This window comes from Onychostoma macrolepis, chromosome 12 (genome assembly GCF_012432095.1).
Source record: "Onychostoma macrolepis isolate SWU-2019 chromosome 12, ASM1243209v1, whole genome shotgun sequence".
Classification (NCBI taxonomy): domain Eukaryota; kingdom Metazoa; phylum Chordata; class Actinopteri; order Cypriniformes; family Cyprinidae; genus Onychostoma; species Onychostoma macrolepis.
The window spans coordinates 8,433,164-8,450,665 of record NC_081166.1 but is presented as its reverse complement, the minus strand read 5'-3'; the positions used below and the strand labels follow the sequence as shown (position 1 = coordinate 8,450,665).

The window sequence follows — 17,502 nt, the reverse complement described above, 5'->3', positions numbered from 1 at the left end:
TTCCAAAGTCTTAAAACTCTCTGTTGCATGATGTACACTTTACTGTGGAGTGCTACATAAAATATTAGTAATTAAATAAAATGATTTTATTTAAGACTCATCAGTGGCAACTTATAACTGCAGGAAAGGAGAATTATATATTTTTGTGATGAACTAGATTTAGGCATGAGTGAATGCATTATAGAATATATAAAAATGGATATATGTATTAATATACTAATTGATATGTATTAATATAATAATTAAAATCAAATTTATTTCTTTGATTTCTGTGAAGACTTCTCTTCTGGGTCATGTGATCATTCAGAAATCATTATAATTTGTTGCTTTGGTGCTCAAGAAACATATCTTCTTATTAATGTTGAAAACAGTTGTGCTGTTTGTTTATTTATTTTTTTGTAGAAACTGGACACATTCTTTCATTTAGAAGTGGGAAGTACTTGGTTGATATTTGAATAGACTACCTTTCATAAATGTTTTGTTCATAATGTATAGGTTTTATCATTATCTCCAATTCTGTCTTGAATTTGTGTCTGTGTATGTGCACTCATCTTTTCAAGCCTTATGTAATGGTACATACTGTGAAGCAGTGTTTGGTTGAGTAACCGCTTTGTCTTTATGCAGTGTCCAGCATGGTCTGGAGACCGCCAGCTCTCGCAGGCAACAATACTTTTGTTCACTAAACGACCAAGGAATTTGTCTGACATCTCACATTAAATCACGCTTGTTTTTCTGCCAGCACATATCTCTGATTTCCAGTTCTTTCTTTTAAACATTTTCAAAAAGTCTAAAAACTGCATCCAAATTTGCCTTTTTGAAAAGTTGAAATAGGCATAAACTTCCCATGGCTGACACTAAAAGTGTGAAAAATACTAAAGGTGTCAGAAGAAGTAATTTGAGCCAGACGCATGACAGTGTGTGATTTAGTAAATAACAGCAACTGAATAGGTTATCTGTAGCGCTGTGTGTTTAAAGTGCAGGAGCGCAGCTAGTATTATGGAGGTGATATTTATGTCTCAGTGATGTAGCCATTGCTCGCCTGCTGCCATACCAGACCAACTGTATCATTCTGTAGTATTGGACGGCTCGACTCAGATGACAGTAAACAAACACAAACTGTAATCAGAGTCGTCTTGTGCTCTCTCTCTCTCTCTCTCTCTCTCTGTCACACACACACACACACACACACACACACGTATAAATGACGGTCTACAGCAGCAGCAGGAAGGACTATCTCACTGTCTGTCTATGTAGTCGTTTTGCAGTGTTGACCAGTCGCCTTTAATGTTTGTTTTTAGTGCACTTGAAGGTTGCGCTAATAACAGCTAAACTGGGGGTGGAAAATTATATGTCTTATGTCACCTCAGCTGTTCTTCGGGGAAAATACATATGGTTTAAACAGACTGTAGTATTTATTGTTTATTTTTTACATTTTTAGTCTATTTATGTATTTGTTCTGTAATAATTTTTACTGCAGAATCGCCATTTCAACCAAATAGTCATTGTTTCCAAGCAGAGTGTTTTCAAATTGATTTCTACTAAATGAACACAAGGAAGATTGATTTTAATGTCAGTATTATTGCTATAATATGCTAAAATATTTGTATTAATATAACAGTAATAATTTATGAAAATAGCATGCAGAGACTTCTTTGAACATTTTTGTGTAATGCCATAAACAGTGGAATCGTTGAATTTATTCCAAGAAGTGAATTGAACTCGCCCCTTATATAAAATGATTCACCCAAAAATGAAAATTCTGTCATTATTTATTCACCCTCATGAGAACAAGTGAGGTTTGTTCTTGTTCATCAAGCAGGCATGGTGTTTACCATGTTTGGTAAGATTTAAAAAAAAAAAAAAAAAATTGTTCTGAAGATGAACGGAAGTCTTATGAGGGTGAGTAAATGTTGGCAGAATTTATATTTTTGGATGAACTATCTTTTTAGCTTTAACAGATGAATAAAAACCATTAAAATTGTAACATTCACAGTGTTGCTTGTTTAATATTGCCAGCAAAATCATTGTGAATATTGTATATATCGCCCAGCCCTTGTGACTCATGGGATAAGTCATGCTTAGTCCAAAGTTTTGAGACTGTTGGAATGTTAAGACATAGAGTCACACAAAACCCAGTATAAACTTCTGACTGACTGTTTAATCTCCTTTCAACACTCAATGTAAATTGACCAATTATACCAATTTCATGTGTAAGTGCCAGAATGTGTAAATTTATCAGCTTTGAGCAGTTTGAGCTGATGTTTGGATTTGTGCTTCATTGTGGGACCTCGTATGTCTGATTTCACTCCAAGGGTTTATTTTAGCAGCCCTATTCTGAATGATAGCATATGGGCAGACGAAACCAGTCCTAATGTAACCAGTTGGGATTTATTTAAAACATTCTAAATCAAAAATGCTGTTTGAGGAATCGAACACATGGTTAGATGCACTCTTGCCAAGAGCATGTGTTGCATGTAATTGAGTGTAAATGTGCTTACATGCTTGCGTTCACTAATGTAAGGCATATGAGAGACAATGAAAACAATTCTGGTCGTTCTTCAGGACTGAGTGGTGTTGTCGGTGGAATTCAGAGGGCCACAGCCTGCTGAGTACTGTTGAGTTATTGCTTACGAGATCTTGCTGAGGTTCTCGGCTTTGCTCTGGGAGGATCCTATGGGAGCCCAGCAAGCTACGGCTAGCTCAGCTCAGGGTTATATTTAGGTCATTTTAATCTGCAGGCCTGGGCCATGCTTTGATGTTGTCATTTTGAACTATATTGTACATCAGTGTAAATCCATTCTAATATGCTGCTGCTTCTTCCCAATATCCTCCAAAGAGCTTTTGTTAAATAATAATTATTGCTTCAGTCTTTTAAGCTGGTCTCTTTGGAATTCCTCTGTTTGGACCGACGAGCATTCAAAAGGCTGGTGTCTGATTCACTCTTTGTGAATGCACATCATGGTGCGCTAGTTCCTCCATGGCTGGCTGGGCTCTCAGCCCTTTAGGAGTTGTTTTTGAATTAAATAGCTGCATGAACTCATCAAAACTTCTGCAAGTCATTTATAACAGAAAGTACATCATCTCTTAAAGATAAAGGAAGCGATTTTATGGATAAAGCTATGTGGATAATCCCGTTTTTTAAAGAAAGTGAAAAATTTGACGTGATCTTTGTCAAAGTTTCCTCTCTCAGATGTTAAACCTTAAATGGATAGTTCACCCAAACATAAAAATTCTGTCATTTACTCAACCTCATGCCGTTCCAAACATGCAAGCATATTTTGTAACCAAAAAACTTTGGTACCCATTAACGTCTATTGTATGGTCTAAAATCACAGAGACATTTTTCAAAATACCTTCTTTTATGATCCACAGATGAAAGTAAGATATAAAGGTTTGGAATGACATGAGGGTGACATTTTTAGATATAATCTCGATCCAAGTTTTAATTCGGAGTTTCTTTATATTAATTGAGTTTTTAATGTGTCTGTTTAACAGAAATTGGAAGGGTACGGAAGGACATGTACAATGACACTCTGAACGGCAGCACAGATAAAAGGACTTCCGAGCTCCCAGATGCTGTGGGGCCCATTGCACAACTCCAAGAGAAACTCTACGTGCCTGTCAAAGAATACCCAGACGTAAGTGTTACCTCAACGCTTTTCCAAAATAGAAATTTCATGTGTTTAATCCTTTGTTGGTCAGTTACTAAGACTATTGTATAGATTTAACTTAAGGGTTTCAAAATATGTCCCAAATGCTTCCCAGTATCCTTAATGTTTTTCTTCAACTGATAGACTGTTGGGCAGTAGTTTACTGTTGAATCTCCATCAGTCCGGGCATGTTTCTGTGGGTAAAGCAGGTGATTTATTGATAAGAACGAGTTCAGTCATGTATGCACACAACATTAAGGTCAATAAAGCTGTTTTACAGCAGATTAGCATCTTAAAATAATAACTGCATTTATGGAATAATAATGTACAGTCAGAAACTGCAATTTTCCTGCTGTAATGTGTTTATGAGGGCATACAATGCACCTTGATTAGTGCATGTAAATAAAGAGAGACATAGTGTTAACACATGTTTTTGTAGATTACTCAGATGACAGAAAATTGGAAATTTGTCCATGAAAATGCGTTTATGACGTGGATCCTCCGGGACTAATATTTAGTTGTTTTGCACTTTGATTGTCTTACCTTAGACGTAGACTCAGGGGAGCATGAGAATCCTGCAGCAGACTGATCCAATTAACTCGTCTCTGCCAGGACAGCAATAATCAAAAGACAATAATTAGCATGGTAAATATTGCGAGTCTAGGCATTGTTTGACTCTCAGCCTGTGCTTCTTATTTGAATGCATCGTTACTGTTGAATCCTGTATACAAGGGCAGCTTTCATACTATTCTCAGAAAACGTAATTTATGCAGAAACAGTCATCAGGCCTGAGAGTGGATTACGAGAGGAACCCAATCTGAAACGTTTGTATGTGAACTGAACAAAGTGTTGGGATGTACGTTTTCAGTGTCCTGTTTATCTTGACCATCTTCAGCATGGAGGCTGTGTTTAAGGAGACAGTAAGTAGACAGAGAAGTGTTTCTGGCTGCCAACTCTCACGTTTCTCCTGTCTTTAAGAGCTGATAAGAGTGATAGTAGGGTCAGGGTTAATCGAGTTTGAATGAGAGGCGCGTAACGGGCTTCTCTGTTATCTCTCGTTTAGTTATAATTAACCTCTGTGCATTGTCTTCTATATCAGGACGAATCCCAATGAACTACTGACAGCACTTGTGCAAATGTGCGAAATTAAGTTGTTTGGAAAGTATGTAGAAGAAATTGGAAGCTCTAAAATGCAATACATCTCATTCTGACGCTGTTCTTGCATCAAGTAAACACATTTTGAAGGAAGAAAAGCTTTTGAATAGATTAGCCTGATAGATGACAACAAACAGGAACTTCTGATCTGGTGTCTAGTGTATTAAAATGTGATACATTTTGTCAACCTGCTCAGAATTTCCCATTGTTGAGTGACTTATTGAGGTCACAAATTTCATAAAGCAACAAAGTCATGTGTAACTGCGCACCGCCAGCACCAGTAGGTCTTGTTCATGTGCAATATTGCTCAATTATTGTGATTATTCAGTCTAAAAATAATTATTTTTTTCTGGCCTATTCAGATCTTTAATTGCCCTGCCAACATTTTCCCTGGCCACACTTCCAAAAACATGACTAATAACACCAAACTACGAAAACACTTTTACTATGAAATGGTGGCATATATTGCAATATAACAGATTTCTACCATTTACCATTTACCATTTCTATTGGTATACTATCAGTAACTAATACCTACTTACTGTTATAATTTTGTCAACCAACTGGAGTTACCTTTAATCAATTACATTCAAATTCAGTTATCCGGATCCAGTGTGCAAATCCATAGTGTAAAAAATAATAATGTAAGATACTGTTAAATTGCCTCCACCTTGTTTTTCCTCATTGCACTTTGTGATGGACATTTTGATAGATCAGTTGGGGGCACAACAAATCCTTATCGTATTTGCAGCCATCAATCATCAGGCTTGTTTTGAGAGTGACTTTGCTCTCCTGTAATAGAAGCAGAATTCCGATAATCCTGCAGGAACCTGTCAGGGTTACCACCATCCCACCATCGGTGCCAAGTGTGGGTGAGAGACATGCAGGTCACTGGCCTTTATGTCCTCTATCGCCTTTTGGAGAGAATGATCTAGAGCATTATCCCTGCTTTCATAGTCTATGTGAAAACAAATGTGGACTTTGACGAGGAGATGGGAGGGGTGGGCTATGATGATTAGTTTTCCATTCTGCATGCTCTCACTGTCTCTATGTAAAGACCGTTCAGAGTGATTCTGAGGCCGCCGCCTCAGTCTGTCATCCTCTTCCCACTCTTTTCACTCTAGCTGTCGACTGGTAATGAGGTTTTTCCGGTCCTTCATTGTTGTTCATTGAGAGCCACACACTTTAGATGAAGTTCTTGAACTTGTTAAAAAGCAAAAGAAAAAAAGACAGTGTTTACGTCATTTTGCTAGCATTCTGTGACTGTCTTTGTTTTTTTAAAAGGAATAGTCCACCCAAAAATCATTTACTCACCCTTATGTTGTCTCAGATGTATATGAATTTTCAAAAAAAAAAAAAATCTTCACTTGTGTTCATCTGTCATATACATCTTGGACAGTTTGAGGGTGAATGATCTTTTATGGTAAGTTGTTTTTTTTTTTTTTTTTTAGAAATTAATGCTTTTATTTAGCGAGGATGCATTGAATTGTTCAAAGGTTACATGAAAATCATGATGTTACAAAATATTTAAATAAATTGTTCTAAATTTAAACTTTCTATTCATCAAAGAATCCTGAAAAAAATGATTTCATGTTTTCCACAAAAATATTAAGCAGTTAAACTGTTTTCAACATTGTTAATAATAAGACTAGAAGATTAATGATGCTGAAAATTCAGCTTTGCCACCACAGGAATGAAGTGCATTTAAAAATCTTAAAATAGAAATGAGTAATTTAAATCGTGATAATATTTTATACCATTTTGATACTAATATTAACATTTTTATTGTGTTTTTGATCGAATAAAGGGAACCTTGGTGAGCATAATTGACTTAAATCAAATACTAAAAAATGGTAGTGTTTTTTTGTATTCAGTTTTTCCCTGAGGTCAATTCGTAACTAAAAACACAAAAATATTCCTGCCTTTTTCTGACCCCTAATGTTTTGTTTATTTTTGGTGTTCTCCCTTTAAGAAACATTCCATTCTTTTGTGAAATGAGAAATACTGTCTGATCTGCTTGCTGATCAGATCAGGTTTTTGTGATTCACAGAAAATTACACACTTTGCAGCCTTAATCAGCATCACCTGGTAATCAGTGGGAATTTGGTTCGGAAATGATATACTATCAGCCACTTCAGTTGTCTGTGCAGTTACGTAGACCAGCAGTGATCTCAATGTTACACAGCTTACCAATCAGAATGACAGGAAGGTAGCCAGAAACATCTAGACTGACAAAAATTAAGTGAAACAAATGAAACATTGCCTACAAACAGTATAAACTACAATAACACAAGGACACAGACAGACATACAGACAGTGCCATCCACAGTACACACTAGTCTGATGAGCTCATCTCTAAATATACAGCACAGAGGGCCAACGACCCCCAGCAGCTGTGAGCGGCCTGAGAAGACATGAGCTTTAAAAGGAAGAGAATGCATTGTGACCCTGAGAGAGATTCAGCTGCCTGGCTTATCACTCAACCCTTGTGACAGATAAGGTTAAACACTGAAAGAGTGGCACAGCCACAGGCCACAAACGCCAAAAAGCACAATGTCCCGGGCTCGCAACTTTTAAAGGGACAACGCAATAAATCACATCACGGGTCGAGTCACAGCTCAACCGATCATTCAGTTTGCTTGACTGGTGTTTTCCTTTCTCAGATGTCATTTATAATGTCTAAAGGGTTTGATTGAGAGTAGAAAGGAGTGGAAATTGTTGATTATATTACAGAGTAAACAAATTAACCATTCAGACATCTCCCCTGTTATCCATGTCTGAATCGAAAGGAATTTAAAATGAACTTGTGTTTGGAAAATATAACAGTTGCTTTGTATGACTTTTAAAGCTGAAATCATGTTAATTGGAACATGAATTTGCATTGGACCAAAAACAATCAAGCACTGTACCATAAGTCACACTGGCTGTTAAATACGGTAGGTATTTGTGTTTTATATGACTCTTTGACCCCTTTGTTAGGTTAAATTTATTCCATGTGACTTGTGTCAGAACAGGAACAGGGTGGAGTATGGTTAAGGCTTCCCTTTGGCAAATGGTACATTCCAAAACCGCATTTGGTCTCTAGATGTTCCCCTTTCAATAAAAGAGGATTAGACATTCCAAACATTCTGCCAGGGTTTTCAAAGTCCCTTTGATTGAATTATACAATTGTTACCATGCTGCAGTTAACATCAAGCTTTGCCAAAGCTTCCATATGGGAGAACCATTAGCTAAGGGGATGATGGTCTGTGCTTTTAAGAGGATGTGATTGTGGCTGCCTCTGCATCTCTATGCTGGTGTTGTTCAACTAAGTTGAACAGTGATTGAAAATCTCAGAACTATGCGCATATGAAAATGAATGTGTGTGTGCACAGTGATAGAAACACATCGAGAGTGCAACCAAATGATTGCAGATCCGTGTCAGATTTTTAGCACTGGGATGCTCATACCAGATGTGTGAAATGCAGATGTTTTCCACTGAAAGAACTCCCTTGTTTTTTCTACCTTTTGATGTTTCTTCACAGTTCAATTTTGTGGGAAGAATCCTGGGGCCCCGGGGCCTGACAGCCAAACAACTGGAGGCAGAGACGGGCTGCAAGATCATGGTGCGAGGCAAAGGCTCCATGAGAGACAAGAAGAAGGTAAGACATTTTTTATTTACTTTATTGCTTTTATTTTCGCTTTCTTTTTTACTATATTATTTCCTTTTATTATTTAAATTTCCCCCTTTCTATTTAATATTTCTTGTCTTTTCCTTTTTTGCTATTTCGTGTCTTTCCCTTTGCTTTTCTTTTGTTTCATGTGCTTTTTAAAATTTATTTAGTTCATTTGTTGTTTGGACTAAATGGTGTAGGATCCCTTTGTTTTTCTTTTCTTTCACTTTAAAACTGAAGGGCTTGTGGGCCATGTTTTTATTGCATGTTTTTTTTTTTTTTTAGCGAGGAAGACCATATACTGCTTTTGCGCCAGCACATAACTAATAGAAGCCAAATGGAAAGAGACAAAATCCAGGCAATTCCATTTTAATGGAATTCCTGACAGAGTCTGCATGGCCTTCCTGACTGTAGAACTGAGGCAGATGATCTGCCTGCCTCCAAGGCTGCCTGACACAGAGGAAAAATGACTCGCATTAAAATGAAAATGAGTGCTATTAGAGAAAGGAGAATGCTCTTGTTTTTCAAGCTCAAAGAATACTGTTTCGCTTCCTTGTCTCATCCTACACCATTTAGTCCAAGTTTTTAGACTGGAGTACAATTTGGGTGTGTTGCAAATATATTTGTGACCCTGGACCACAAAACCAGTCTTAAGTCACTGGGGTATATTTATAGCAATAGCCAGAAATGTACATTGCATGGGTCAAAATTATCAATTTTTCTTTTATGCCAAAAATCATTAGGATATTAAGTAAAGATCATGTTCCATGAAGATATTTTGTAAAATTCTTACTGTAAATGTATAAAAACTTCATTTTTGATTAGTAATATGCATTGCTAAGAACTTCATTTGGACAACTTTAAAGGCGATTTTCTCAATATTTTGATTTTTTTGCACCCTCAGATTCCAGATTTTCAAATAGTAGTATCTCGGCCAAATATTGTCAGATCCTAACAAACCATGATGATGTATTAATCTAAATTTCGAAAAATTGACACTTAAGACTGGTTTTGTGGTCCAGGGTCACATTTGATGTCAGACTATTTGCTTTTAATGTGGTATATAGACATTAGCAACTACGAACTACTGTCTTGAGTTCAGGCCCGTTTCCACATACACATCAGGAGACAACTGTCTCCTTTTTGCATAATAGAAATCAATTGTTTCGTCAGTTTAAGACATTCGAGGATGCACCATCTGTGTTTATTCCTCACAGCACAACTTCCACTGCCTACACAAGCGTGCAAATGAAACATTAAGAGCATACACGGTAAAATATTGGGTTAGAGGCGTTGATGAGAGTCAGATTGATGGGGAATTAATGGAACACAATGAACCAAGATGCCTCAGGCAAAGTGCCATTCTCTCACTGTATTGCACAACCTATGTCTATCACACCAGAGATGCTTATAAAGGCAGTTTCGTTGGTCAAGACAGAAAAACAGACTGGTGGCTCAGCATTCTTAGCCAGACGAGGTGTTGCACATCTAGAAAGCTCGGAACAGACAATTGAAATCGAAAGTTTAAACCCCATGTGTTTGCTCAAGTTTGACATAATTGTTTTCTGACAGCAGCCACTAGGTTTATGCTTTTCAAAATGATCCTGTCATAACAGCATGTCAAAATTAAATCTGTGAAGAGTGCTTTTGAGCATTGTGCGAAAATGAACGTTAGATTGTGAAACCATCAAGCCCTGTAGTGTTCTGCAAACTTAATTTCTGTAACACTGAAACTACTGTGACAGCAGCATGAAACTTGTGCATAAATCCTGTGAAAAATTATGGCAATCAAGGAACAGAGAGAAATAAGAAAAGTTACAGCCAGGGGCAAACAAGTCAGGCGTCAAATGGAGATGCCATCTGCATCTGTTCTCTTTGCCTAAATTGAATTTACTGTCACATTTCCTGGAATAAACACACAATAGGGTTAGGTTTCTGGTCTGTGAAAGGTGTTTGCTATTAGAATTAAAAGGTTAGCTTTTCCATAACATTAAATTTGAGATTTTGTACTCACCTTTATGTCATTCCAAACCTGTATGACTTTTCTTTTTGGTCTGTGGAGCACAAAAAGAGAAACTTAGCAGAATGTCCTAGCTGTTCTTTTCTGTACAATGAAAGTGGATGGGGACCAAACACTGTCAGGCTCCAAAGCAACATAAAAGTAATTTAAGTAGTGCGTATGACTTGTATGCTATGTTTCAATCCATTTGATAACTTTGTGACAAACATGATACTTATGTTTTTCAAGTTCTTCACACTGAAGTTCAAATTATTCATTGAAAATCTTATGGTCACCGTTCACTTTCATTGTATAGAAAAGAAAAACTTAGATGTTCTCCTTTTAATAACTCCTTTCATATTCCACGGAAGGAAGACATACTGATTTCGAAACCCATGTGGTTGAGTAAATGATGACATTACTGTTTTTTTTACGTCAGTTATTCCTATAGCAAACTGCTGTGTTTATAATATCACATGACACAATAGTCTGTTTATGCTGTACGCTGTAATTCAGATCATGCAAAAGGTTCATGCATTTGATGGTTGGAAGTGAAATAGAGATTCTGAGTTTTGAGGACGTTTGTGTACAAATAAGTGCACATATCCTAAGAAAGCTTGCTAAAATCATGCACTTTTTGTAATTTATAGCTTGTTGGATTGGCCTTTTATAGTTAAATGCATCATGCAAGCAACTTTTTCACACTTTGCTGTGTTGTGCAAAAAATTTGCATGCCCACCAAAGTAGGCCAGAAGAAGACCTCTATGCATTGTGCTGCTGCTTAGACTGTTTCAGAGTCAAAATCACAGTTATTATTAGCACATAACCAGCTGTGCGCAAGACTGCAGCCTTATCGGATGCACATATTTGATCATCTAATTACTCTATTCTGAGGAGGTGGCAGCCACTTATTAGCAAATACAACGCCACCAACTGTGATCTGAGACTGGCGTCCCCTGGTCAAGGATGTGGCCAGGACGTCTATGTCTTTGTTTCTCTCATTCAAACTTTACCCTTGAGGCCAAGGCGATGTCTGTGATTGCTTGAAGCGGGAACCTCAGAAGGCAGCGAGCGAGTTCACAGTAATTGATTGTTCTGTAGGGCTGAGCTCTGCGTCGTAAACATAAGCCCCGCTGTGATGAAAAACCCAGCTGGAGACAATACATTCAATAAGGCTCAATGCTTGGGCCCGAACGCCCCATTTCTATAGCAACAGGCTCGTCACTGCTGTTGGTGGTCTTAACCCTGAGATAAACTGACAGTCGCTTGTCTCCAGGCTAACTGTTGCTACGTGTCTGTTGGTGTTTTAGGTTTAGGTCCATGTGTAGCTGCAAATAAGTGTCTAGAAAATTTTCCATGGAAACTGGGGTGCCGTGTAGTCACAGGAAGTGGTCTTCAAAGTCTTATAAATGTCCCTGGAAAATACTTTTGAGAAATGTCTTGTAGGAAATGTGGCCTGGCGGCTAGTGCACATGCTTTGACACGTCTTCCAGTGGCGCTTATGCGGGCGACCCAAGTTACAGTCATTTCCCAATCCCACCCACCCCTCTCTCTCTGTCACTTCCTGTCTCCTCTCTGACTGTCCGTCTCTTTATTTTTAGCCTTTTTGTCATTTTAAAATCCTGTATAGACTCAGAAACACCTCTGGGTTTTTATTTATAGTACAGTAGGGGGTTGCACTAACTAGCTGTCAACTTAACTGTAATGGCCAAATATACCTGAAATTAGTTTCTGTTAAATTCAGAATGAAAGAATTGCCTCTCTTGCAATTCATGAGTTTGAAACCGAAATGTCTCGAATTTGATAAACTAAATCTGTCTATCTATCTATCTGTCTATCTGTCTGTCTGTCTGTCTGTCTGTCTGTCTGTCTGTCTGTCTGTCGTTCTATCATTCTATCTATCGTTCTTTCGTTCCATCGTCCTATCAATCGTTCCATTGTTCTATCCATTGTTCCATTGTTCTAGCTGTCGTTACGTCTGTCTGTCTGTCGTTCTATCTATCGTTCCATCATTGTCTATCGTTCCATTGTTCTATCTATCATTCTATCATTATTTCCTTCCATCATTCTATCGATTGTTCCATTGTTCTATCTATTGTTCCATCATTCTAGCTGTCGTTACGTCTATCTGTCTGTCCATTTAGTTCTGTCAGTCTTTGTCATTCTGTTTTTGTCTATCATTCTATCTAACGTTTTATCTGTCTGATTGTTCTAGTGTATCTATCTATCGTTCTATCTATCGTTCTGTTTATCATTCTATCGTTCTAATGTTCTCTATCTATCTATGGTTCTATCATTCTTTCTATCTATCGTTCTCTCTATCTATTGTTCTATCGCCTATCCCCCTATTGTTCTATCTATCGTTCTAATGTTCTATCGTCTGTCTCCCTATTGTTCTATGTATCATTCTAATGTTCTATGTATCTTTCTATCTACCGTTCTATCGTCTATCCCCCTATCGTTCTATCTATCTGTCTACCTATTGGTTTGTCTATCTCTACAATTGGTTTTCTTCTTTAAAAAATTTTCTATCTAAAAATGTATGAGTTATTTAATTTTACTTTCTTCAAAGTAAACTATTCAAATTGCAATTCTGCATCATCTTTGATGTCGCAATTCAAATTCAGGAATTGAGTTGGTGCACAGCCCTGGTTCTCAAACAGCTCTTCTGTTTCCTGTGAACAGGAAGAGCAAAACAGAGGAAAGCCCAACTGGGAACACCTGAATGAAGACCTGCATGTCCTCATCACTGTGGAAGACTCTCAGAACCGTGCTGAGATCAAACTCAAGAGAGCTGTCGAGGAGGTCAAGAAACTCCTAGTCCCTGCGGTGAGTGATTTGTTTCTCTTTGTCCTCTGTGTATTTTTTGAGACTAGATTTAAAAAAAAAAAAAAACATAATTCACCTCAACAAACAAGACTCATGGAAATGTTGCTTAGGCACTGATAAATGTATTTACTCTAAGGAGAACATGCTTAGTCAAAAGAGCTGCGCTCAGCAGGTCTTCTGTTTCCCTGCTAGTCGCTCTGCATCCTCAGACAGGTAGATGTGAGCAGGAGGCAGAGAGCAGGGTTGCTTTCCTCCATGAGAATAAGCTTGGAGCCATTGAGCACACATGACTCCAGATGTGCAAAGGTGAGCACCGTGGGCAGTTTTTAATAGGCTTAATTACCTTTGCTTATAAATTAATGAGGAGCATAGGACTGAAGGGTCAAGACTCGAAAGAACCCCACAGGGAGCAACGGAAGTCTCAGCATTGCTCTGGAACACAGAGCTGAATGCCAATTAACCTTTGGGTCTAAAGGAAGTGACAGAAGGTTAGAAGGAAGTGCCATTAGAAGCCTAGTGAGAATTGAGAGAAATGTTCTTTTTCTGTAGTGGTTTCCACAATGTTTTTTCTTTTTTTTTCTTTTTCATTATAATATAGCTATGAAGCTAGACATAGAAATGTAGCAATATTCTTACATCAGAGTTATCTAGACTAAGCAGAAAACATTAAAATGTCAAGAAGAACAATTCACTTTTTTTAGGGTTTTTAGGGTTTTAAACTAAAATGTAATATTTAAACCAAAGGATTGAAATCAAAATTGGACATATTTTTTAATATAGTTTCCTTGTCCTCATTTTGCTTTTTCACCTGACATTACAAAGCCGCCTTTTTCTTTTTAACATTTTTAATCCATCATGTAGAGACATAATTCAGTCAATTACTGTTGGACAAAATGTAGTCCAGCCCTACATTTTTTATTCTTGTCAGTGTGTAAACCCATTTTACTGGTGTTCAACAAGAATAAAAAATGTAGGGCTGGATTATATTTTATATATTTTCTTATTTATTGTTCCATTTTGTTCAGAAATATGTGACATGATTACAGATATAAAATGTTCACTGATTGTGAATCAGTGTTGTTATTGTTAACAAACTAAAACTGCAATTAAAATAGTAATTAAAATGAAGCTGAAATGAAATATAAATATTGAATGAAAAAACTCTAACTTCAAAAGTAGAAATGTTGCCTACTATCGTAAATAAGTTTAAGTACTAAATTTGAAAGAAATGATTAAATATAGAAATATAAAAAAAAACAAAAAACAAATTCTAAAACCATATAAAGTTACTTAAACAAAATATAAAATAAAAAAGCTCATTTTAAATATTCATAAATACTGTAATGTATATAAATACACTAAAATTACACTGTTGCGAAAGCCATTTGTGCCTTGTGTGCAATAAAGAAACAATTCTTTCTTGATTTTGTGGGATTTCTTTTTGTGAAAAACAGTTATTTACCGTAGAAAGCATAATAGAGTTAGTAGCGAGTGGAATTCGGGAAGTTTGTTTAATTGTGGATTGTAATCCCTTCTCCTCTGTCAAAGAGAGAGGGCTTCTGGACTCCCTGTGGCGCTACCATGGTAACCCTCTTGGGGATGCACTGATCCTTGATTGACAGTTGTGCCCTTTCTCTGCAATGGAATCCTGAATGGGGAATAAGCTCTTTAGAAAGTTTAGCGCTGTTTACTCCAGGAAGCTCTCGTCTTGAAGGTAAACCCAGTGCGGTTATGTTTGTCTTCATCAAACCATCCAGGGGAAGATTATTCCGCTTCCTTTTTTTCTTGTCATTGCCTACTTGTTCAAAACTCTGCGAAATAACTTTTGTAATAGAATGGTGTCTGAAGAAAATATTTAATTTAATTTTTTTAATTCAGATTTGTTCTGGTCAATGTCATGCACTGATACCACTGAAGACTTCTTTGACCATTATTATTTGATAAAATAATAAAATGTACATTCTTGTAGTGTTTGTTTTCCAGCTCAATTCCCAAAAAGACACATTTTCCCCTCAGAGAATAGAATCTGTAGTCTTTCTGTTCTAGCATTTTTTTCTTTACAAAATTGAATGGTGACTAAACAAAAGCTTTGGCATCTAGCATATATATTTTTTTCAATTAATTTTTGTTCTATACCATTCATCGTGTAATACCAGTTTATGAAAAGATCAATTTACACACAGCACATACAATTTTAAACAGGTTTTCTACTACTATTTTCCCAAATTCAACTAATCCTTCATCAAATGTTTAGAATTATTATAAATGTTTAAATATATTTCCCTTAACACATAGTCTGACCTAGTGGCTGATATTCACTAGCTACAGTCATTTGGCTGGCAGATCTCAGCAAAGTAAGCAGAGAGAAGGGTGGTGTACACACACACACATATACACACACTGATCCCCGTTTGAAAAGCCCCGCTTTTCTTTCGCTTCTCTGCTTGCTGACATAGTTTATATTATTCTGTGCACTGTCTGCCGTGCCCCTCCCTGACCTGCTCTGAACTGTCTGGGAGCTTGACGAAAATCCAAACTTAGTTGCTGATCTTTTCTCTCTTTTGGGCTTACATTTTTATACTTTTGCTGTTAGCTCAGTGCATTTACGGCTGTTACATCCGCAGATAAATCACTAGGAGATATACAATGGTTTAGGTCAGTGTTTGTTTGAACTTTTTGACTCCAAAGCTTCCTGTTGTCTACAATATTCAAAGGCCTCATAACTTACCCAGTTGTTTATGATTTAACTGGTTAAGAATTAACAATAAAATCTTAAAATCACTACCTGATACTCAAAATTACTGCCTGATCATTTTTTTAAGAGCTTGCTTGGCATAACTAGAAAAATGTAAATAATTTTTTTAATATTTATTTTACGCATTTATGTTTTTAAAAAAGATTTTTACATGGCCTTTCCAGGTCTATAAAAATCCACCTTTTTAAAAATTAGGCTCCTTCATATTTCCAGGTTTTTCAAGACTGTGGAATATTCTAATACTATTTCATGCATTCTCACTTATTTACACTGCTAGAGTTGGATTTTCATGTTAAACATGACCAAAGTCTCAAAATACGAGTTGGACGTATGAAGAAGTATTTCTGTGCCAAAGACACTCTTTCAGGGTTCATATAAGTTTCTGAATTTTTTTTTCCCCGAGTATGGCCCTGTATGACATCACAAAGGGCTACATTCCTTGTATGGGCACTTCTCCAAGAAGAGCACACACACACACACACATCTACCAGAGCGAGAGCAAGAGCACGGCCGTCAACGTGCTTCATTTGGTAATTTGTTAGCCATAGTTAATTTAAGTTAATAAAGTTTTAGTCCCTCCCTGTTTTATTTATGTCAGACGGTCGCTACACAAAAGCTGTGCACGCTCGTGACTCTTAAGCTCCGCCCACAACACGCCTTTAGGAGCTCGACTGTTTTCGGAGAGAAGCGTAAAGCTGTTGACCGCTTTGAAGTTTGCTGAAGGCCTCTAATGGGTCCCGGCCCCCTGGTTGAGAACCATGGGTTCATATGGACCACTTCATCATAAATTGACTAAACCGTGTCCACTTCAGAGGAAGTGAACTGTATAAGGGGAAACAGCATGTAGGATGAGCCGATGGAGAATGTTGAGAGGCGCTGATTCCAGCACCCGCTGTTGAGAGTAATACGATCTGTTTCTTTAACCTCCTGCTCCTTGGGCCTGGCTTGTTTTAACAGTGGTGGAGTAAATCATCTGCTAGCTGTTAGCAAGTGTGAAACATTAGCTTCCCCGCACCACTGCACTGCCTTCTCAAACATTTTAGCAGACAAAAGTTTCAATTGAGCTTTTTAAGTAAGCTAATAAGTGTTCAATTATTCCTAACAGCTTTTTTTCTGTGTGTGCAGGCCGAAGGTGAAGACAGCTTGAAAAAGATGCAGCTGATGGAGCTGGCCATTCTCAACGGCACTTACAGAGACGCCAATATCAAGTCACGTAAGAATGGCATTATTAAACATCAACCTGTGTTCCCCTCAAATATCTATCTCTTTATATAAAACTCATTTCTTTTCAAAGTTTTATCTGGCTTTTAAACAAATGAAGGATTTTTAGCTTTATGTTGACATCACTTGCAAGAAATTGCAGTGATTATATTGATATTCATCAAACATTCTGGTTAGAGATTTATTATAAACCAGTCTTGTTAAACCAAATTTGTTATAAACCAGCTTTCTTCAGTTAAA

The 17,502-nt window shown here is 37.1% G+C and overlaps 1 protein-coding gene across 4 annotated transcripts in view; it reads left to right on the top strand.

Annotated features, from left to right (window-relative positions):
* qki2 (QKI, KH domain containing, RNA binding 2) overlaps positions 1-17,502 on the top strand; it is a 36,432-nt gene that overhangs the window by 9,302 nt on the left and 9,628 nt on the right. For all 4 annotated transcript variants that reach the window (XM_058793267.1, XM_058793266.1, XM_058793268.1 and 1 more), the window contains exons 2-5: positions 3,496-3,638; positions 8,330-8,446; positions 13,143-13,286; positions 17,167-17,254. In XM_058793267.1, the coding sequence (XP_058649250.1) occupies positions 3,496-3,638; positions 8,330-8,446; positions 13,143-13,286; positions 17,167-17,254 (492 nt within the window). The remainder of the gene's footprint in view (positions 1-3,495; positions 3,639-8,329; positions 8,447-13,142; positions 13,287-17,166; positions 17,255-17,502) is intronic.